This window comes from Seriola dumerili, unplaced genomic scaffold (genome assembly GCF_002260705.1).
Source record: "Seriola dumerili isolate Sdu_G_001 unplaced genomic scaffold, Sdu_1.0 BDQW01000003.1, whole genome shotgun sequence".
Lineage (NCBI taxonomy): Eukaryota > Metazoa > Chordata > Actinopteri > Carangiformes > Carangidae > Seriola > Seriola dumerili.
Window position 1 is genome coordinate 1,270,001 of NW_019174258.1, and position 22,404 is coordinate 1,292,404.

General features: G+C 40.0%; 4 protein-coding genes across 5 annotated transcripts in view; 3 read left to right on the forward strand and 1 right to left on the reverse strand.

The window, feature by feature from the left end:
* ctcf (CCCTC-binding factor) overlaps positions 1-2,411 on the reverse strand; it is a 9,274-nt gene extending 6,863 nt beyond the window's left edge. Inside the window, exon 1 of the mRNA XM_022744193.1 lies at positions 2,252-2,411. The gene's annotated coding sequence lies outside the window, so the exon portion shown is untranslated. The remainder of the gene's footprint in view (positions 1-2,251) is intronic.
* Positions 2,412-2,519: 108 nt separating this feature from the next.
* LOC111219035 (mucin-5AC-like) lies at positions 2,520-8,790 on the forward strand. Its single transcript, XM_022741606.1, has 10 exons — positions 2,520-2,548; positions 4,132-4,297; positions 5,207-5,310; positions 5,453-5,918; positions 6,010-6,102; positions 6,187-6,223; positions 6,488-6,559; positions 6,653-6,880; positions 7,583-8,113; positions 8,221-8,790. The coding sequence occupies exons 1-10, from the start codon at positions 2,520-2,522 to the stop codon at positions 8,475-8,477; spliced, it is 1,983 nt and encodes a 660-aa protein (XP_022597327.1). The 3' UTR covers positions 8,478-8,790.
* A 1,531-nt stretch (positions 8,791-10,321) lies between these two features.
* On the forward strand, positions 10,322-14,378 carry nudt21 (nudix hydrolase 21). Of its 2 annotated transcripts, XM_022745724.1 has the most exons (7): positions 10,322-10,597; positions 11,537-11,737; positions 11,828-11,891; positions 11,977-12,066; positions 12,592-12,667; positions 12,806-12,920; positions 13,949-14,378. In XM_022745724.1, exons 1-7 carry the CDS (start codon positions 10,476-10,478, stop codon positions 13,968-13,970), a joined length of 690 nt encoding a protein of 229 aa, XP_022601445.1. In that variant the 5' UTR covers positions 10,322-10,475; the 3' UTR covers positions 13,971-14,378. The 2 variants fall into 2 exon arrangements, with proteins under 2 accessions (XP_022601445.1, XP_022601437.1); XM_022745716.1 differs by lacking the exon at positions 13,949-14,378 and having other exon boundaries at positions 12,806-13,472.
* A 1,336-nt stretch (positions 14,379-15,714) lies between these two features.
* Positions 15,715-21,979, forward strand: ogfod1 (2-oxoglutarate and iron dependent oxygenase domain containing 1). Its single transcript, XM_022743781.1, has 13 exons — positions 15,715-15,975; positions 16,617-16,762; positions 16,855-16,901; positions 19,325-19,425; positions 19,557-19,673; positions 19,863-19,954; positions 20,362-20,490; positions 20,774-20,887; positions 20,963-21,042; positions 21,122-21,360; positions 21,446-21,574; positions 21,666-21,724; positions 21,811-21,979. Exons 1-13 carry the CDS (start codon positions 15,816-15,818, stop codon positions 21,970-21,972), a joined length of 1,575 nt encoding a protein of 524 aa, XP_022599502.1. The 5' UTR covers positions 15,715-15,815; the 3' UTR covers positions 21,973-21,979.
* The last annotated feature ends 425 nt before the right edge of the window (positions 21,980-22,404 follow it).

Here is a 22,404-nt window from a genome sequence, read left to right on the forward strand (position 1 = left end):
CAATGGTGATAATGATTTTAGGGGGAAAAAAAAAAAAAAAAAAAAAATCAAAATCATATATATATATGTTTAAAAAAAAAAAAAAACTTAAAAGACAGGTAATGAAAGCACGATATTTTGCAATTTAACAATAAACTTTATTGTCCGAAATGACATCAGTTCACTGAAGAACAAATATATATATATATATATATATATACATATACATACTTGAATGAAAACAAAGGATTGTCTTCTGTAGTATTCATGTCAGCGCATATCAGAGAATATATGCTCCGATACTGATACATCTGTGATAGGCCAATATCGGCTGATAAAATCGTGCGGGCTCTAGTTTTTACTGGATTACTCAGAGTAATGGGACATTTTATAATTTAGTTCTTCAAATGTTGTGAGGTCTAGTTTAAACTGCATTTCCCTGATCTGGGCAGCGTTGTTAGTATCAGCAGTGGATCAGCAAATAAAAAGTGGAGTCCTTCGCTACAAGGGGTGAGTGGGTTTTTGTTATTTTAAATAACTGACCTTTTAATTGATTGTTAAAAGGCCCACTGATTAGTTTTGCATTTATTGACTTAATCAGCTAATACTGTCAACTAATTTATTTTTAAAAAAAAAAACAAAAAAAAAACACAGTGAGCATTAAAGTATAGTATGCCTCATAGTAAACCATGGATAAAATGAACAACTTGGTGTTCCCTGACCAGTAAATCTTGTCTTGTAAAAAAAGGATTTTTTTTTAAATATGACTCAAATTGGCTCTATCATTATACACCATAATGTGTATAATCTAATACATTTAACACAAAAATAATATATCAGAAAATAGCATATCATTAACAGTGGCCATTTTACTGCAGAATGAATACTTTAAAAAAAAATTTTTTATTAGCATCAAACTATACTTAACCTACCATAAGTAAAAGGTGCTGATGCAGAGCATCAATATTTTCCAAATATTGTATATTATTTGGTTATCATTGCTGACACATTCATGTACATTAAGCCTACTTTATTGTTACAGATGGTGTAACAGTGTGGAGCTAATTTTAACTCCTTTTAAAACTTAATTTAATCTATATTACAAAATAATTTTTTGACTATATGTTGTGGGGCTGCAACTAACAATTATTTTCATTATCAGTTAATCAACAGAAGTATTTTGTCTGAGCAATGTTACAAATTAGTGAAAATGCCGTTTGGCCAATTGGCTAAAGCCTTAAGATGATCAGTGATACAAAACTGAAAAAAGCAGCAAGGCCTCACATTTGAGAAACTGAAAGTACTGAATATTTGGCAATTTTGCTTGAAAAATTATATTTATTCAATTTTATATATATATATATATATATATATATATATATCAAAGTACATGATTCTCTGGCTATCAACTACTACTTGTAGCTCTTATATTTTGTATTAATAATTTCAAAAGCAACTATTAACTACAACCGTCAGATGAATGTAGTGTAATACGATAGAATAAAATTAGTACAGTAATTCCTGCACATGTAGCGGAGGGCAAGTATAAAGTAGTACAACACGGAATTACTCAAGTACAGTACGAGTACTTCAAACTGTAGTTAAGTACAGTACATGAGTAATTCTACTTACTTTCCACCTCTGTTATGGTATACAATCCTGTAGTACAACGGGGTAAACTTTTAAAACGTGGGTATGTGCTCCTTTATGTGTTAATCTGTGTTGATTATACGTTGATGAGGTTCATCTGTTTGCCAATAATAGATATCACACAGTCGATCAATCAATCCTCGCTTCAGAGTCACTTGTTCACCTATTTTAACAACGTTTACTTTGTCTGGTGCCGTTTTTAATCAACATTGCACATTCATAGTGCATCAATGTAAAAAGGTATATGCTGTTAAATCGATACAAACTAGTTAAACTCGTGTTAGTTGGTTAACTCGGGAGGCGCGAGTGTCTGAAAACAGGAAACAAAGGGCACGATAAGATGGACGTCAGGCCTGAACAAACTTAAAACAGAAATACAGGTAAATCCAACCATCCCTGTGCAAATACAAGAAAATATCAGCCGAAAATCACCAAAACACTCGGCTGAAACAGGGAGTTACAGTTTATAGACGGATTTAGTGCATTTTGGATAACGATAGAGGGAGACAAACACCCCCCGCCAGCCGCCTGGCCGGTAAGCCCTACCGTGACACCTAGAGGCCGGCGACGGCTCCTACAAAAACGTTTCCGTGTTTGGAGGCAAAGAAGCGGCTTTACTTACTCCCGACAGCTTCTTCTCCCGGTTATAGTCGCTTGGAAACCCAGCGCCTTCGGTTGGTCTCTTGAGTACTGCTGTGGTCGGCCGTAGGTGCTCTGCGCCGGGCTAATAATTTTCTCCCGCTTTACAAGAGTGGGCCTAACACAAAATGGCGGCTCCTAAGAGTTAATACGGCTGCGCGAACCCAGCGCCAGTGGAGTGAAAGGGAGTGGAGGAACTGGGGCTGTGGGTGATGGGCGCCAGATTTGAATGTGAGAGGGGGCGTGGAAACATGACGAGTGTGATCGATGCAATTGACAGGTTAGGTATTAGTTTACAGATGAGAGGAACAGCTAATATTTGCTCGAACGTGACGCATACACCTCCAACAACTCAGAGTCACTGTTAACTCAAGTTACAAGTTACATTTTGTGTAGAAAAGCAATTCACAAAACTATCCACAGGGAGGCAGTATGAATGTTGTAGGTGCAGGGTGGGCCTCAAGTCACAAACACACACACAAACATTGATGAAAAGTAAATATATTCAAGTTCTGAGTACTGAGGACTTTATACTTGTACTCCACTACATCTCAGAAGGAAATATTACGCCACTACATTTACACTCAGTTGTTATTTTATTAGGTAGCTAAAAGTAATGCTGTTCAATGCAACAGTCTTGCTATAAATCCTACCTTCATGAGGGCTTTGATATTCAGTTTTTGTTGAAACTGTGTCAGAGAGGTGTTGATTCAACTGTATGATGTAGATTGTTGTGCTGTTTTCTTTGTGCTGTATGGCATTATAAAGAGGAAAGTTTCTGTTCTGTTCTACAACAAAAACAAAATTCATAGGGATACATGAGCATATTAACAAGCATGGACAAGATCTAATTAATGTGAAAGACACATTCAAAACCCGTGTCACTCGTCCATCTTGACAGAATTGATCTTTTTAAAATGATTAATTATTCATTTATTCTTTTATTTTTTTTACTACTAGGTTACAGTGAAGGCTACATCTATACCCAAGCACTAAAATAGCTGATTTCATATATCTCTGCATGGAAAACCTGACATTTGTTTTTATAAATGGAGAACAAGTTATTTCTGTGTTGATATGGTGGGTTGAGAGGTAACCGTTTGGTCGGTTTGGCCACTTAATAAAACTATTACAGTGACAAATCCTTTCAAAGCATTTTTCAATCTGCCAATAGAGCCAATATAAATGGTATGTTTATATCAAAGTGTTTCTGACCAGGGAAAGGTGTTGCCTTGTTTTTATATAGTCACACTAGGCAAAACTATTCTCATTAAACCTGCGACACATGCCCCCAGGGGAATTTGTAGTATAATTAAGATACATAGAAGCTGGTGTTTGTGGGGGTGTGCCTGTGTTTTATTTTATGACTTTGATTCATCATCAAGGTCTATCGGAACCCTCTCAGATATAGGACAGTTTCCTTTAGTACTGCTGAAACACCTCGCTATTAAATTTACTGAGAGACTCAATGTATGTATACACATTTTTAAAAATAAAAGAATCTACCAGGTCAGCCTGTCACTTACAGCATTTCAGAGCATCTTTTCCGCATATAAAATAAATTATTAATTTGTTACATAACCAATAGAACATTTTGTTCATTTCAGCTATTTTCACTTCAGTAAATTCATATATATGTACTGGGATGTACTAGGATGCATGGCTGAAACAAATGTCAGTGTGGTCACTTTGCTCCTCTCTTTCTGCCTCTTATTTTATCACCATCTTTTTCTCATGGTTTTCCTCTCGGAGAGGAGGGGGCAGAGAAAGGCGAGGTTCTGTTGTCAGATCTGTCAGTCTAGCCGGGCCTAGCCCCTCCCACCTCAGTGGAGGCATTACATACTGCTGTGCTCGTGCTCTTAGCAACGGTGCCTCAGCAACAGAGCCACGGCAACAGAGCTCCACGGCAACAGCGTGCCGTGTCTCCCCAATGGAGCTGCCATTGGGCGGACCAGCGCTCAGGCACTACACCCAGAGCAGACCGAGACCTCACCGACAAAAACTGAACTATCGTCCCAGCAGACCGCAGGTACTGTGAAGGAGGATCAGAGAGGTTTTTGCAAAAATGCAGTCTGAGAGGAAAAGGTGTTGGAAGGGAGGGAGAGAGGAGAGATGTAATAGGGTACAGAGGGGAGAGGCAGAGGGAAGGGAAGGATGGAGGGGGAGTGCTGTAAAAGATGCCTGGTCCCTGCTTGAATAAGGCAGTCCTATTGTACCGGTCACAGGCTGTTTGAAGAACCCACACTTGGTATATTATGTGTGAAAGAGAATGACGACTATATAGGAGAGCGGGTGGTAGTTTGGTCTGAATGTCTTTTCTTGATCTCACTGAAAAAAAGCTAGTGCTGTTTTATTTTTTCATAGGCTTGTATCAAAATGTAGAGTGTGTGTGATCATCTCCATTTTCCACTGAGCTGATCTTGTTGTCACAGAGCTATTAGGCTGTGGACATATAGTCACTCCCTTGGAGACAAATGGCCAGGGAGACAAAATTCAAGCAATTCCCCTGACAGGATATCATGTAACGGTGACTTCTGCTAAATTTGTTTTCTGCAGTCTGGCTTTTATTGCTACTTGTGGGCACAGATGTTAATATGATCAGGATGATGCAACACTGTATAGCTGCAATTTTGATATCACATTACCTACATTGGCAAAATGAATTATCTTGGTTCCATTCCGCATGCAAAAGCCAGTGACGCCCCCCCATTGTACGTTACTGAGCAACTGACTCCCAGGAGGGTGGTTTGTAGCATGACTGGATGAGAGATTCAAACCAAAATACACCTATAGAGGCAGAAGAAACACTAGTGCCAGAGCGTGTGGGTTTTTCAGATATGAGCGTTATGTAATGTAAAGTTACATATAACGCAAGTTGCTCTACAACAATTTGTCTGATCTGATCTGATTGTTTTCTGCATCTGTGTGTGGCAATTAGGAGACAATAATTGAGAGTGAAAATGAAGTCCTTGAGCTCATGGGGCGAGTGGATGAAGGAGTTGAAGAGTTCTTTACTAAAAGAGTACTTCCTACTGATACACTGTGAGTATCACTGCTGCCAAATTAGATTCTCTTTATTGTTCCTTGATATTTAGCCAATCTATATTCTAACAATACTGCTTTAACGGTATTGTACTGTACAACTGAACCTGCCTAGATTTTACATATATGATCCTTTATATAGGAAAAAGCAAGATGAGGAATCTATCACGGTGCACGAAGTGGCTCCTGCCAGCTCAGTCCCTTGTCCACCCCCAACAAAAACTCTCAGGAGGAAGCTTGGTGATTTCTTCACACTCAAAAAGAGACGAGGTTTGAAATCAGAGACAAGCCACGAGGGGCGTCCCAAAAAGGCCTCCATCGCTGATCTCATTCGCCCGCTCAGGGAGGTCGCCAGAGCTGAGAAAGAAAAAGATAAGGACAGAGTCAAGGAACACGACAAGGAAAATGAAAAGGAGAAAGCAAAAGAACCTCCCAGTGCTGTTGCTGGAGAGTCAGCTGGTCAGGAGACACCTGTTTCTGGTGCTCCAGCGCTGAGGGGTGAAGCGGTGCCTCCCCGCCGAGCTCTCAGAGAGGGGAAGTCCCAGTCTCTCATTTTGCTGTCTGGATCAGCAGCAGCAGGGACTACTAATGCCAGAAACACTGCAAAGGTGAGTTAGTAGAGTAAAGTTATATATACATTTAGATCAGTACATAAGTTTTGAAAAGCATTATTCATTACTCTGGTGTTGCTGATTTCAGAAACAATTTGAAGGCCAACATAGCTTTGAACAAAAACTCCATCTCATGCTTCAACGTATTGGAGTTTCCAAACAACCGTCAGGAGAGACACAGGTGTGTGAATATGTGTGTCTCAGTTTAGATATGTATACTGTTGGAGTCACTGGAAGTGTTAAAATACCTCTTTTATTCTTGTAGAATCAGGAGGGAGAGATGAAAAAAGCAGAATCGGAAGGTATGTCCCGTTATCTATTTAATGTGATTAAACTCTTCTCTGCTCCAGCTCAGTGTTAATGAAGCAAAATTAATCTTTGAATTTTAGGGGTTTGAGAGACTTTTTGACATGGATCAGTTCTCCCTTAAAACGATTTAATATGTCAGACACTGGGCTGATAAGACACGCAGGAGTATTTGACTAGTCTACACTATCTAGTGCAGAGACATAATAGCTACTTAATTCTACTGGTAAAATACGATGTAAATGATCTTTGTGTCTCAGGTACTATCATTGACAGTAAACCTGAGCCACCTCCTACTTTCTCCAAACCTCGAACGATGTCAGCTTCATCAGGTATAACACAAAACAGTCATCAGTTCTCTTATAGGTACAGTATATGATAAGATCAATCATTTCCACATTGATTTTTCTCATTTTTTTCTTTAGATACAAGGCATCAAATTCGACCAAGTGTGTCCGCACACGAGTCAGCTGGGAAACCTGCTTTGCTACCAAAGCCAGTTATCAAACCAGGTCCACCCCCCACAACATCTGGCCGCAACACACCTGAGAATGAGCTAGCCCAAATACAGGAAGGGGAGACAAACACGCCCACTAAACTCAATCGAACTGCAGCTCCGTCTGCTCCCGCTGCTCCTGCCCTCACTGCTACCAGTGCTCATACTGTACCAACAATCTCAAACTCAATCCCTGACTCAACCAGTTTTACAATTTCTCCTTCAAGTACTGTAACTCCCTCTGATACAGATATATGCACTGACTCTGTTAAACCTACTGCAGCAGCTACAACACCCACAAATGTTACAGAGCTTGACAGCAAAGCCTCTGTCCCTGAGGCTAGTGCAACTACCACTGAACTACCCACCTATACCTTCCCGACAACACTTACAAGCGCCACTACACCCACAGAGCCCCCCGCCACTGTCTCAGTTACTTCCACTTCCTCAGAGTCCAATACTCTGAGCCTTACTGTCACTTCCAACTCGACAACAATAGCTACGCCTTCCATTAACACCTCAGAAACTGTTTCTGCTCCCAGCAATGAAAGCTCAGTTTCCACAACATCAACAAATCTGTCAACGAAATTGACTTTGCCAGAACCAGATGGTATACTCTCAGTTGATGTCACTCCTGCTGCTGGTGGTGATGCAGCTATTTCTCTCATCACCACAGCTTCTTCACCCTCCACCAGCATATCAAATATGTCATCAGGCTTGTGCACCACCACCGACTCAGTTACTGCAGCTAGTGATGATTCCACTTCAGTCACCTCCTCTAGCTGTGTAACGTTAGTTTCATCAGTCACTGACTCTACATCTCCACCATCTAACTCAAGTGATACCATTACTGCTACAGTTTCACCTGACGCCCCCATTACCACTTCTTCCACTCTGATCTCCGCTGCCTTTCCTCCCACCAACTCCACCTCCTTGTCCACCACCACCACCACCACCACCACCACTACAAGCCCAACAACCACCGACTGCATGACCTCTGTCTCTGCTTCCACCATTACTCATCCAGCCATCACTAGCCCCGCTGATATCTCTGTTCCCTCTACTTCTTCTAGTGAAACAACCCCTACAGGCACCACTTCCACTGCCACCAGTTTAAATTGTGCAGATACCACTTCCACCACCAGTTCAGCAACCACAGCTACAGTTAGCTCCACACTCTCGATTGATTCAGACCCACCTTACACTAACAATGTCAGCACTACCCTCACAACCCCAACTATCTCTGGCCTCCCTGCTACTGATAACTCAAATGCTACTTCTCACCATTTGACCAGTCCAGCACACTCCAATGATAGTCCAGGCCAAGATAATAATTTACAGACACCTCCTGAAGAAAGATCCAGTACAGAGCCAGCAGAAAAGGGCACAGGTAAGTTTTAAATTCTGACATATGCATGCATTCATGTATTTCTCTGCCTCAACATGTATGTAGATGTATGTTGAATGGCATGTTTTGTGATTTGTCCCATCCGACAGCTGATGAGGAGCTTGGTATGGTCCAAAAGAGCAAGCAAACTGAGATGGGTGAAAACAAGGTAATTGTCAATGGTGGGAAGAAGGGCGAGAATGAAAAACCAACGCTGGTCACCAGTGAAGAAACAAGAAAAGAAGCTGAAGCTGAAGAAGACACAATGGCTGAACCTCCATCAGGGAAAGAGGGTGAGCGGTGCAGCAATGAGGGTGTGGTAGAGGGTCAAAAACAAGAAGAAACTAAGTCAGTGTGCAAGAAGTAATTAAAAAAAATAAAGAAATTGCTAAATATGGGACCAACTACTGTGACAGGGGCAGGAGAGGCCACAGTAAAGGGTAAAGTGGGGGACGATCCATGGCACTTCCTACAGGGACCACCACATTACAGCAGCACACCACAAAGGGTGGGCCACTGGACCAAAGAACTGAGATCCCCTTGGTGTGATGTAATCAACAAATCCAGCAGTGTCTTTGTCCTTTTTTAACTTATGTTTGACTTTTTTGCATTGCACGTATGATTATGTACCATAAGACATCTACTGTGGTAAATTACACCATGTTTACAATAGATGGATAAGAGACATAGATATGACTATTAAATGGAATATTGAATTGAACTGAGTCATTCCCTCTTCCTTTTTATGCAGGATTATGTGATTTCTAGCAACTTAATGTATTTTGACTAGAAAATCTAAACGTCTAGCATTTTCTGGAGCTCATTGTCTTCCCCGGTTGTCATGGAGATAACTCAGTTGTTATCATAGCTGGTCTTATATTGTTATCTCTGTTCAAGATGGTGTCAGATTTGACTAGTCAAATGAGCAAACTCCATCCACTGAGAAAGACTGTGAGATTCTGTCGAAAGCTCTGGAAAATGCTAGTAAGCTGACCATGACATAAGATTTATTTGTGAAGCCACTGTTTCTATGATGAAGTTCATCACTAGGATTTATTTTTGAAGGCATCTAGGTTAAAAGTGTGTGAACTCAAGTTAGATCAGATCAGGTCAGATCTTATGTGCACAGCATTATATTTTTATCCAAGACAAATATTCATTACTATCTAATCTGCCATTGGAAATATTTAATTTGCATGTACCAACAAACTCAAATACTTCAAAAAAGTTAGTGCTCAAACCCTGCAGTACAGGATGTAATGAAGGTGTTCCTCCTCTCACAAGCTGGAGAGAATATTTTGGGCCTCATTCACAAAAATTCAGCTAAATGGTCGAGCAAAATGTCTATTGAAAGTTAGATCGGTATTCATAACAATGCACTACCTCTTGAGACTAAATGCTGATTTTTAATACATAAGATATTCAAGCCTGTTGATGCTGATAAGCAGACAACATAATCTAATGAAGGGTCTGCAGGAAGAGAGGTTTCTGAACGTTCTGATGCAAACTATGAAAAGGAACACTTTAACTTTTTATCGTTATTACTCCACCCTTTTGACTACTACTTCTAAAACCTGTTTTCTACCATCTTGAAGGAATAATAATAGGGGTATCTTTTTTTATTTCAATAGGAGGTTATTTCTATTTCATGACACCACGAAGAATAATTTTCGCTTATGTTCCTCCATGGCAAAAGTATCACTAATACCAACAGAAACCTCATCACCAATAAAATAAAAGGGGGGTCCTTTAAACTAGTACACAATTTCTACCCTATAAAACACCTCATCTTGCGTGCCTCATCTATTTATCACTATACTAAAAGGCTGTGGCAAGAGGTTTATCAAGTCTATCAATTATGCATTAATGCCAGATTTTGCATTAAGAATATACATTGTTTGGGTTTTTAAATTACAATAGAAAAGAAAAATAAAAACATGTACTTCATCAAGTTTCAAAGTGGCCATCATTTAGAGACATTATATCTTGTAGCAATAAGAACACTGTAAATAACTTTATTTTTTAAATTTCTTTACTTAACTTTATTCAGTTGTGTTATTTATTTATTATTTCTATTTTATTGTTATTTTCTGTGCTGTTTCCTCTACTCGGAATCTTGTTGAGATTTGCTTGGTTGTTCATCATCCGGACCAGCAGGTGTCGCTGGCGGGTATATGTCCGGGCAAACCGCACTTCACCCGGAAGAGGAGAACCGAGGGAAACGACGGTAGAGAAATTGTTGTGGACAGTCCGCTGAGATCTTGGGGGATTCGTTTGCTCTTTCGATAATCCAGTGAGTTATAAACCACCCTCCGCCCGACGCACATTCGCAAGAGGGTTTAGTCTCGTTGTGCTCACGTTAGAGATGTCGGTGGTGCCTCCTAGTCGCTCGTCCACCGGCTGGCCGCGCGGTGGTGCCGTTCAGTTCGGGAACAAATACATCAGCGGGCCTGCGAAACCGCTCACACTGGAGAGGACCATCAACCTGTGAGTTCATGTGGAGCAGCAAATGATGCACCACAAGCTGCTATCAGTATCTACATGTGCCCGGTAGTTAACGTGCGCCGTCGACCGACTGCAGAGGATACGAAAACATGTCCAATTAGCTCAATTAGCTAATTGTTTTTGTTTGAAAATAGTGAAAAATATCCAACTTTACACGCTGAAGCCGATAGTAAATTATTCAGTATATTTTTTGGTCTGCCCACTAGTCAAAACCCTAAAGATGTTGAGTTTACTATCATCAGTTTGGCATTTTTGCTTAAACGTGTCCAAGAATTAATCAGCTATCAGAATTGCTGCCAATTACTTTCCTGTCAGTCATCTGTGTGATTAATCAACAAATAATTTCAGCTCTGCAGTACTGGTTTACTGACCAGAGAACTTTAAGAATAAAATCAACAATTATTTTCGACTTCAGTACCCCTCACACTTATTTTCTGTATAAAATGTTGGAGACTAGTGAAAAACAACATATTCTTATTGCCTTTGTTCGTCTGACCAATAGTCATCATAGAAAACTGAGAAAGTAGCAAATATTCACATTTAAAAAGGTGGTGTCCATGAACTTTTGTCCTTTTTGCCTAAAAGTGCCTCAAAGGATCAATCAGTTATCAGAACTGTTGCCAATTAATTTTCTGTTAATCACCAATTTTATTAATTAAAATTAATTAGTTCATTTCTATTTGCCATTTCCTGACATATTAGTTTTTAAAAACAATCAGTTAAATTTAAAAAAAAAAAAAACATTAGATGGTGTAATCAGTAATGAGAGTAATTTTCCTTTGCAGTTCTAGATTAAAATTATTTTTATTATTGTACTTTATATTAAAGCTTTACTTTTAATAGCATGTAGGTATGAATCACATTAACACAATGATCTCTGGTTATGCCTAATGTCTTTTCCGGTGTGTATTTCCATTTCAGATACCCTCTGACCAACTACACATTCGGCACCAAGGAGCCTTTGTACGAGAAGGACAGTTCAGTGGCAGCCCGGTTCCAGCGGATGCGGGAGGAGTTTGATAAAATGGGAATGCGGAGGACTGTGGAAGGTGTCCTCATTGTCCATGAACACAGGCTGCCTCATGTGTTACTCCTGCAGCTGGGTACCACTTTCTTTAAACTGTGAGTAGCTGATGTTCAGAGGCACCTGTTTGAACCAGCACAAATGGTTTCTACTGAACAGTCGTCTGACAGTTTGCTTCTCTCCTGCAGGCCCGGTGGAGAGCTGAGTCCCGGAGAAGATGAGGTGGAGGGTCTGAAACGCCTGATGACAGAGGTAGCTATGTCACTGCACAGTGGAGGCCTCTGGTTGCTGTGGTGATTGAGGAGTTTATGTTTATTAACTTATGTTTGAATGTTAGATCCTCGGGCGGCAGGATGGGGTGAAGCAGGACTGGGTGATTGACGACTGTATCGGCAACTGGTGGCGCCCCAACTTTGAGCCTCCACAGGTTAGTAAACGTTTTCAGGATTTAATTAATGGAAGGAACAATTTTAACAGAAATTGATATTGCACTCATTTTAATTGAAAGCAGTGTGGCATTAACAGATTAGTCTGAAATGTTTTTAACAGCGTCTGGTCAGATTGTGTTTTTCACTGGGGTTTGAAATGTGTCCACTAACTATCGTCATGGTCACACTTACTTTCACTTTCATTGCTAAACTAGGAATATTACTAATGTGAGGTAAATGACAAATTCTTAAAGACAATGGAAAAATTTGGGTGGTGTGTCTGTGTCTAAAATTATTCACTTCTCGTCAGTGTACTGTACTGTAGAAGTCAGTGCAACCCATCACTTGTTGACTACATATAACAGATGGTTTCGATTTTCTGCTTCATAAAGCCAGAAGGAAATGTGAAGATGCACTCTGAAGATCAGGCTGAATTCTCTGTAGACAGTTAGTCTTGAACGTTCAGATACAGTTTACATCTGTGCATACTAATGTGAACTGATCTCAGCTTGTTTGTCTTGCAGTACCCCTATATTCCAGCTCACATCACCAAGCCTAAGGAGCATAAGAAGCTGTTCCTGGTCCAGCTGCAGGAAAAAGGTCAGTATATCACAATGTAACTCATGAAATGAATAAATTAATGGTGGACATGGGTATGAATAGAAGGAGGAGGCACATGAATAAATTCCAAAGTATCATTGCTTCTTATTTTGAAGTCTGTGATTCATGTTTCTACAGCGCTGTTTGCTGTCCCCAAGAACTATAAACTGGTGGCTGCACCACTGTTTGAACTGTATGACAACGCTCCTGGATATGGGCCAATCATCTCCAGTCTACCACAGCTATTGAGCAGGTATTGTTTGTGTCTTTTGCAAGAGTTTGGTCATTGTGTAAATAGCCAGAACTGAAAATATGTATTCTCATTTGTAATTCACATGTAAACTCTTGTATTCTGTTCGCTGTCACAGTGGCTAAATTAAAACAGTGAAAGTACTCGGCCATTGGCAGCAGGTTGGCACAGAGACTACTGATCTGACTTTAAGAGCTGTGTTAGTTATCCATCCTACTGAAGTCCCAGAACTCAGCACCAAGGGTGTTTTTTAGATTCAGTAACTGAACCCACAGCACAGACTTTTTACACAGGGCAGAAAGCAAAAGAATATGTATACACACAGTATTTGCAGATAAAGATTGGGCTTAAATAAAAGTGAAAAGATTCTGTTGAAATGATATATGAAATATACCGGCAGCACATAACAGTGTGCAGGATTTTGTCGCTTTTTTTCAAGTTGTCCTCTGATGCACCTGTCATAAATTCAGGTGGGCAAATGTATTTTTTTCATTGTTTTGCATTTAAATTTGCTAAAAGGGGAAAGGTATGCTGTAACAAAATAAAAGTAATTTGACTAAACTCATGCAGGAAATTTTTATTATGCTCCCACACTGTTGAACATCCAAATGTGATATCTCAGTAACGCCTTGAGGGAATTTCTTCAAATTTAGTACAAACAGTCACTTGGACTCAAGGATGAACTGATTAGAATTTGGTGGTCAAAGGTCACTGTGACCTCACAAAACACGTTCTTGGCCGTAACTCACAAATTCATAAGCTAATTGTAACACAATTTAACACAAATGTCTAATAGGATAAAATGATGAAGTGATGGCATTTTATATCCAAATGGTCAAAGGTCAACTTCACTGTGACATAATGTTCTGCAAAAACACTTCTGACCATTATTTAATGCTGTAATTCAGGAAGGGGAAGTTTCCTGCAACTTGGCTGGTTGGTGGAGGCCAACAACAGCAAGGCTGTAATTCTAATTAAAGTTAGACTTTTTTTTTTTTTTTTCAAATAATGACCATAAATTCTGTTTATAGGTTCAACTTCATCTACAACTAATCTGCGTGAACAGGAGTCCCATCTGGCTGTCTCTGTGAGTGCAGCCCTGTCTGAGTGAAGCCTGAAGATGAGAAACAGTGTGGTGAAAAGGACTCATTTCTGGCTGAACTTTCACAAAAGAAAAGCTTGTCATGTCAGGAATATTGACAGTACACAGGGGGGGTTTATACTGTTGTTAGAAGAAAATGAAAATGTTATGTGTCCTTTTTTTTTTTTTTTTTTTTTTAATCCGGAGAAACTGCTAGTTTTTGTAGTATGCGAGTCTTTATTCCAGTGTGTTCAGAATCTGATTTTATGTCGTCTCAGAGGAGACCAGTGTTTGATTAAACAAACTACAACATTGAGTTTCCTGTTGTTTTAACCTGTAATAATGCTGTGTGTGGGTGTTTTGGGGTTTTTTTTTTTTTTTTTTTTAATAAAGTGGTCCGTTGAGTGTGTTTTTATGAAGTTCAAAGAGTGGCTGACTGATACTGAGTTTCAAAGTAAAATTATAAATACCCCTTTGGGTAGTGATTTTTTTTAGTTTACCTATCAATTGAAATTTTAGATGAAGGCACTATAATATTAGATTGTTCAACACAATAAAAAATGCACACCAGAAAAAAGGCAGGTACTTGCACACAGAGATCTTGGTGACCAAAAGTTCACTGTATAGTCAAGTGAATGTGAAAACTAAAATGTTTTAATGTGAATCGCTACCAAAACTCATGAGGCTATTTTTCTACGAGGAATGAAAAAGCATTTAGTACAATCACATGACCTGGGGGCAAATACCTCTCTGTGGCCCCTGTAGCACAATGGTCATGTTTCATATGTAGGTTAATAAAATTGACTGTTTGCTCACTTTATGATTGTAGCCTGCATGATATAATATCCATCCATCCTTTCTGTAAACCGCTTATCCTGCTCAGGGTTGTGGGGTGCTGGAGTCGATGGACTCTGACATGATGGTATTTGCTGATGAATAAAACTCTAAGCATCTTAAGTGCCTAAAACTTCTGCATTGTACTGTATTGCACTGAAACCTGTTACTTGTGCTAGGACTCATCTGGGACAAGTCTTGTCCACCAGTGTGTCTCAAGCCCACATTTTGGTTATGTCTATCAAAGTGAAAGCAGGATTTGATATACTGAACTACAGTAAGTGCTGTCTGTGGGTCGTTTTTTTCTTTACTGTAACTACATATTTACAATGCTAATAACTGTCCGTCTCTCCCTCTGTACCGGGCATGGTTCAGACAGACAAGTGCAATGTAATATACGAATAAACCAACAATGAACAAAAAGAGGTTAGCTGAAACCATATATATACCCTTCATTTCATTCTTGAATGCATCTGAACAAGGTTGCACTCCACATCGTATTTGCATTTCTGAATTAAGAACTTGGCTAAAATAATTTCCTTGCTTTCGAGAAATTCAACAATAATAAGCACATAAAGAAGTTCAGTGAAGTTGAGGAAAAGTTTTATGGTTTTCTGTCCTTCAAACACTGAATCGATTTAAATAGATTTTGTCCATTCTTCTATCTGTTCCTTTGGGATTTAACCTTTAAATGTTTACATGTTTACCTAACAAATCAAATTATTTACCAGTAAATCGCAGTTTTCTACTTCATACGTACTCCAGCTTTAACAGACATTTAAATTCGAGATAAAATATCATTTTTGTCTGTTTTCCACGCTGCTGCCTGACAGTTTGTACTCAGGGCGTGTATGAGTTTTAAAAACGTCATCTACCCGCGACGCCCGGGCCGTTTCACACGTACACACGTTGCCAGTGTTAATGTTGTCAAAGCTCTTTTTAAACTGTGTGTTTCCTCGGGTTTTCACCGGGTAGCTTCCTCAATGGCCTCCAAACGACGACAGGACGAGGTCGGCAAAAGTGACAAGAAGAAAAAACAGAAGAAGAGCGAAGAAACAGCAGAACTTGGTTCAGCTGTGGAGGACGACCAGGTGAAGAGTGCGGTGAAGGAGGCGTGGAGCCGGAGGACCCACTGCAGCCTGGGTGAGGATGTAAACAAGTAGGCTAAAGAAACCCCCCCCCCCCCCCATAAATCTTAAATCTTACACATAACCCAGCTGGAAAAACAACGTCTGGTCAGCGCTTTCTTTTGTGTTTTTGTTGTCTTGTTGTTTTTTCCTGACATATCTCTCTAGTTTTAGTTTTTCTCTAGTCTCAAGTTTTTCTCTCTCTTAGTGATAGCTGCCCAGTTTTCTTCTAGTATTCTGGGTTGAGAGTTGACCATGTATTTTTCATAAAGTTTAGATTTTGTAGCTGCCTCGAGACTGTTTGGCTGGTTTGCCTGACTGAAACCAGCTGATCTTATCACAGTTATATCAACAACGGTGTACATGTTGGCTGATAAATAATTTCAGGTATGCTTGAAGTAATTTAGAAGCAGTGTTGACATAAAATCGTTTTGACAGGAGAGAGCACTGAGGGGTTTTTTTTTTTGCTGGAAAATGTCTCGCTCAGTGTGAATCTTTGTCACAATTCTCTAGTAGACAAAAACTAAAGAATTATTGTGTAAAAAATGAATACTGGCTGATATACCATACCTGATACATCTCAAAGATTTTTGTCAAGCCACACTTATATGTGAAATAGCTCAGTCGGACACATTTCCTGTTGTTATTTTTATGCAGGGGATCTGGAGTTGGACTGTCACCCTTTCCCTCACTGCATCATCAAGAACTTCCTTGGCAGCGAGACCTTCGTAGAGAACCTGCAGAGAGAACTTCTGGAGCTCAACTTCCATGAGAAGTCAAACGATCTCTACAAATTTAAACAGGTAACGATCAAACTGGTCCTCTGAGGGATTTATTCCAGTGTGTTTGTGTTGTTATTTGATGATGCCTTTACTTTGTTGTTGTTCCAATCCAGTCAGATGACTTGAGGAAGAGAACAGAGCCACACATCGCAGGACTGAGGTGAGACATAGCTCGTGTTCTCGTGTCTGTGCACTCGATACGACAGACCCAATGTGAGTTGGTGTGAGATTTTTCTTCTTGTGGTAAAGTTATTCAGTGGATAGATGTTTAGAAAAGGTGAAGTGTGGATAATAGTTGGTGTTTATATGATTTGAGCTGCTGTTTCAGGATGAACTACAAGTGGAATAAAACTGGTAGCTCATTTTGTCAGGTAGAACATTATCTATAAAAAAACTTGATGAAAAGAGATACTTTGTTTTTATGCACTTTTATTTAGCTTGTCTATTCTGATAGACATGTCACTTTACATTCATTTGGTAGACTCTTTCACTTTTCTCACTCATTTGGAGCAGGTTGGTGTCAAGAGCTGTGACTAAACCACCAACCCAATAATTAACAGCTAATTAATCTCAAGTGCTCTATTCCCTGATCTGCAGTTCCTCATGATTCCTACCACACACAAACATAACATAATTTAAAGCACATTTATTCCACTGGTAATCTGTTGTAGTCAGTATTTCCTATCTGACAGAATGACCTCCTTTTCTTCACAGCCAGGCCATGTTGTAGGCCTTTCTCACAGCAGACATTTTGCATTTTATTTCACTGAGCCAGTTCCAGGACTCTGGTACTGGTCATGCTCGCTCACTGTGGTGGCTTATGGAGACATTTACTGGAATGGAGCCATTGCTAATGTTATTAATTACACTTGCGGTTTTCCTTCTTTGAAAAGTCACAATGTCTGCTGTGAAAATGTAGGTCATTTTGAATTTGTTCCTTTTTTAACCACACGGCAGAATCAAATTCCTCATTCTTCAGCACAACTTGATACTTCATTTTGATAGACATTGCACTCTTTATTAGGTTCACATGTACAATATAATGCAATTCAGTTATGCCATAAATTCCATTTTTAAGAAATGTATTATGTTCAGTTTTTGGTGACATTATCACATATTCATTGTTGAAGTCATAGTTAGAGGTGGACTATACTATAATAAGAAGTGTTCGTAATTGTTTGTCCTTCTCATTTTCGTACACGAAGGAGGCAGAACATTAGAAACACTTCTGAATATAATGCAGTCCAATACAACACCATCACTAGCTATGACTTCAATACTAAAACATGTAATTGGATCAATACCTCCATGACCTGAACATTACAGGCATCATAAAAGTAGACTTTACAGCAGAACAGTTGTACTGGATTGTATTAGATCACACAGGTGTACCTAATAAAGTGGTCACTAAGTGTATATCCTTACCTGACAAAATGAGCCACCTCACTTTAAACAACTTTTGCTCTACTTTAACTCAACCTGCTACAACAGCTGAAATTGTCTTTTTTGTTTTAACTCGGTGCAGATGTCAGTGCTGTAAATGCAGTGCTGAGGATATGTGCTATACATAAGATCTAAACATACTTTTACCCCCGAAAACCCTTTCCTTTTGAAAAAAAATGGTGTGCACAGCATATTCATATTCAACAAAGACACACTTGAGATAGATGACTGTGTATCAGACCTAATTTTGTATCTAGAAATTGACAGAGCTCATTCTCAGTTCATCAGGTCTTCATTTGGTTAAACTACTAAAAAATACGAAAAGTCAAATAAGAGGTTTCATGTTGGCAGCATATGAATCAAAATAATGAGATGCTCATGTTGCCCAAAGGGTAGTGACACATTTTGAGGTATATGTATCGGCTCCACCAGGTGGAGCCAGAGTTTACATCTGCCACTAAATTTATTAGTATACTTCCCCCATTTAGTGCTGATGATTCTCAAAGTCAGCCTTAACCTTGGGCCTGAGCAAACATCATGGAAAATGGATTCAGCTGCAGCTAATCACCTGTGAGCACAACAGTCAATGAAATCCTCTTTTGAAAGGAAGGACTGTTTCTTCTTGTGTCTGGTTACATTGCTGAACTTGGTAGTGAACACAAAGATAACACACAGTCGCTGCAACTGCGTAAATGTTGGAGGATTTTAAAGAAATGACTACAAAACAAAGCTGTTATTGATTATGGAGCAGTAAGAGCTAGCACACCTGCCAGAGCCAAGTCCAAGAAAGAAAACAGGGAGAATATTAGCTGGGTGTCATGTCTGATTCCAAGACTACACCTTGGAGACTCACACAGTACCCAGATATCAAAATAATGTACAAACCTTTCCTATATTAAACCTACTGAAGAAATACAGCCTAGGGGGATAAACACGGTCATTAAATGCACAATAACGGCCTCCTCTTGTCATCATCTATTATTTATGTCACAACAAAATGTCATGGTAGGCTTTCGGGCAGCTGAACAATCTGTCTGTGTGGTGAGACCTCTAAGAAGTCAGGTTCAGCTTTATCATACAATACAATACAGGATTTCACAGTGTAATATAGTATATATTTTTCTGTATCACTGTTTTCAGGGTAGCACTGTTTGGGCGTTTCCGTTCCTGGCTCAGCGAAGTGTTAGGGGTTGAACTGGAGCCCACAGTGGATATTTCTTGTGCCAGATATGAATACACAGGTGAGCTTGGTACTAAAACACCAGCAGGAAGGACTGATACACTTTTAGGCTCTTATGATTGTTTCTTTTGATGACTAATCTGTTCTGACTTTTTCCTTTTTTAAACATATCATGCTCTGTCGTCTGTCTAGATATTCTTTTGTGTCACGATGATGAATTGGAGGGAAGACGTGTGGCTTTCATTCTGTATCTTGTGCCTCCGTGGCAGAGCAGCGACGGGGGAACCCTCGATCTATACACAACAGATGGTGATTATCCCACTTGGTGTGTGTGTGTGTGTGTGTGTGTGTGTGTGTGTGTGTGTGTGTGTGTGTGTGTGTGTGTGTGTGCGCGCGTGTGTGTGCGCGCGTGTGTGTGTGTGTGTGCGCGTGTGCGTGCGTGCATTTCTATGCTTTTAGACAACAGAAGTCTTGTATGTTTTTCACCTTTGTCATCAGGTAATTTCCAGCCACAGAGTATAGTGAAGTCGCTCGTCCCCTCTTGGAACACACTTGTCCTCTTTGAAGTGTCTCCAGTGTCCTTTCACCAAGTAAGAACCCTCTGGCCTTTTTTGTATTGTCCTATTATGTGATTTTAGCAAAACCTGGCTGGACAATCCCAATCCCATTGTTAGTTATTTTTAATTGGTTAATCTATCCATCCATCTATCCATCCATCCATCCATCCATTCATTTTCTGCTGCTTATCTGGGTCCAGGTTATGTTTAATGATTTATTAATTATATTATTAGAAATGATTGTTATATACTGCCAGGAAGTGGTGACAAAAAATGTGAGAAATATGTAAAGAAATTGACATTTATTTCACATTGCACTTAGCAAATAATTCCAGGCCCTACCATAAACGTCTTAACTCCTGTTGCAACCGTGTAAATTGCTGTTACACCAAAGAAGAAACTGCGATTTGAAATCTTAAGCGTGTGTTGTGGTTTTCCAGGTGTCAGAAGTTTTGTCACAGGATAAGTGTCGTCTGTCTCTGAGTGGCTGGTTTCATGGACCGCCTCTGGAGCGTCCTCCTCGCCACATAGAGCCTCCCGTCCCAAGGAGTCCACACTTACCAAGAGATGTGAGTTGGGTGTCATTTTACCATCTCCATAGGAATAGTTCCATATTTTTTTTATAGCAGTCTGTTAGCTTAGCTTAGCATAAAGCCTGAAAACTGGAGGAAATGACTTGCCTTGCCCTGTTTAAAGGTAACAAAATCCTCCTACCAGCAACTTGACAGCTAGATGACATGTTATAGTTTGTTTTGTCAAACAAAAACTGATGTACATAAAAACAACATATAGCAGTAATAGACAGCCTACATTGCTGTTTATGAGTTTGTTGTGTTTATGTGTTGATGACAGGAGACGCTGCTACTGGAGTGGGTCAATCCAGTGTATCTGGACATTTCCTATCAAGAGCAGATTCAGGAGGAGTTTGAGGACAGCTCTGAAATACAGCTCAAAGACTTTCTCAAAGTAACGTCTTACTTGTTTTCTCTGCCTCGCCTGTGTCCATGAGTTCTTGTGGACTGATTATGTGTTTGTCTTCAGGAGGAGAAGTTCAGGGAGCTGGGTGAGGCACTGCGACATGCTCAGATTCAGTGGACGAGGAGAGGTCCGCCCAATAAGAGGTGCGTCATGCTTCACAGATCATTTGACATGGTTCTGTGTTGGAGAGCATATTTTTAAGATTTATCTTTGTGCACGCAGATGCTATGAAGTGGCTTCTCTGGACACCCTGCCCCAGTGTGTGAGCACATGCTGGGAGCTGCTTCGTTCAGAGGCTTTCTTCCTGCTCCTCTCCAACTTCACTGGCCTTCGATTGCACTACCTGTGTCCTACTGATGACGATGACGAGAGAGAGCAGAAGGAGCAAGAGGACGTGCGGGATGGAGAAGCCACGGGATCTTCGACCGAATCCCCATCAGCAAATGCAAGCAGAGCGAAAGGTGTGTGTGTCACTGTGAGTTGGTTTCTTCAGCCACAGGTTGATACAGCCGTGTTTGTGTGTTTTGACCTGTGTGTATTCTTCAGAGCTGAGCACACCTGTATGTTGTGGTGAAGTGCGTCGATGGTCTCATGGCGGCTACACTCTGCTGCATGATGGGGAGGCAGCACGGGCAGAGTACGCTCTGGATCTTGTTTTACCCTTTGGCTGTGCAGGTGAATACACACACACACACACACACACACGCACACACACACACAACCACAAGAAAAAATGATCAATGTTATAAAACTTTGTGTTTCATAGACTGGCAGTCAGAGTTTGGGGGCTTCACATGTTATGTTGCTAATGAAGAGGACGAGGAGGTGAGTGCTGGTCAAAGTATGAAGTGCAGTTGTACATGTGTGGGCAACACTTCTCATCATTTGCCCTGTTCTCATCCTCTTCACAGCTTCTGACAGTTTATCCAGAGGACAACTCCCTCGCCCTCGTCTACAGAGACAAAGAAACCCTCAAATTTGTCAAACATGTCAACCAAAAAAGCTCCTCTGATTCTGCAGGCACTTCAACCTGCAGAGCATTTTATGACTTTTCTTTTGTGTATTATGAATAAATATACATATCTATCGTGTGGGTTTCTTTACATCTTTATTTCATCTTCATTATGTGATATGTACATTTTAAAACACCAGTTACTCTTGGACAAATTATTATATTATTATTATATTTAATTGATATTGCCCAGGTAAACCCATTTGCAAATTGACAGTCAGCTTAGGTTTTTCAGTAAAACTAGACAGCTCCCCTTTCGTGCAAATTGCAAAATTTAAGATCTTGGTTTAACTGTCATTGTTATTGCAGTTGACACAAGTGTGTGAGAAGTGCCAGTGGATGGGATGAGACAGACTTCTCCATCCATTTCACTAAATCGAGAAGTGAAACGGTCTGGTTCCTGCTGTAAATAAAATTAAAAGATTAAGAATTAGAATTTTTCTGCTTTTAACACGGTAAACATGTTTATCCTAGTCAGTGGATGTGAAGAATC

What these genes read in the sequence shown, in the direction of transcription:
- ogfod1 (XM_022743781.1), top strand. Translation starts at nt 15,816, where the DNA reads ATGGCCTCCAAACGACGACAGGACGAGGTCGGCAAAAGTGACAAGAAG. An exon ending in CGATCTATACACAACAGATG is followed by an intron (nt 19,674 to 19,862) that starts GTGATTATCCCA and finishes CTTTGTCATCAG; the next exon opens with GTAATTTCCAGCCACAGAGT. An exon ending in CTCCAGTGTCCTTTCACCAA is followed by an intron (nt 19,955 to 20,361) that starts GTAAGAACCCTC and finishes GTGGTTTTCCAG; the next exon opens with GTGTCAGAAGTTTTGTCACA.
- nudt21 (XM_022745716.1), top strand. Translation starts at nt 10,476, where the DNA reads ATGTCGGTGGTGCCTCCTAGTCGCTCGTCCACCGGCTGGCCGCGCGGT. An exon ending in TGAAACGCCTGATGACAGAG is followed by an intron (nt 11,892 to 11,976) that starts GTAGCTATGTCA and finishes TTTGAATGTTAG; the next exon opens with ATCCTCGGGCGGCAGGATGG. An exon ending in GGTCCAGCTGCAGGAAAAAG is followed by an intron (nt 12,668 to 12,805) that starts GTCAGTATATCA and finishes ATGTTTCTACAG; the next exon opens with CGCTGTTTGCTGTCCCCAAG.
- LOC111219035 (XM_022741606.1), top strand. Translation starts at nt 2,520, where the DNA reads ATGACGAGTGTGATCGATGCAATTGACAG. An exon ending in AACGATGTCAGCTTCATCAG is followed by an intron (nt 6,560 to 6,652) that starts GTATAACACAAA and finishes TTTTTTCTTTAG; the next exon opens with ATACAAGGCATCAAATTCGA. An exon ending in TCCTGCCCTCACTGCTACCA is followed by an intron (nt 6,881 to 7,582) that starts GTGCTCATACTG and finishes TTACTGCTACAG; the next exon opens with TTTCACCTGACGCCCCCATT.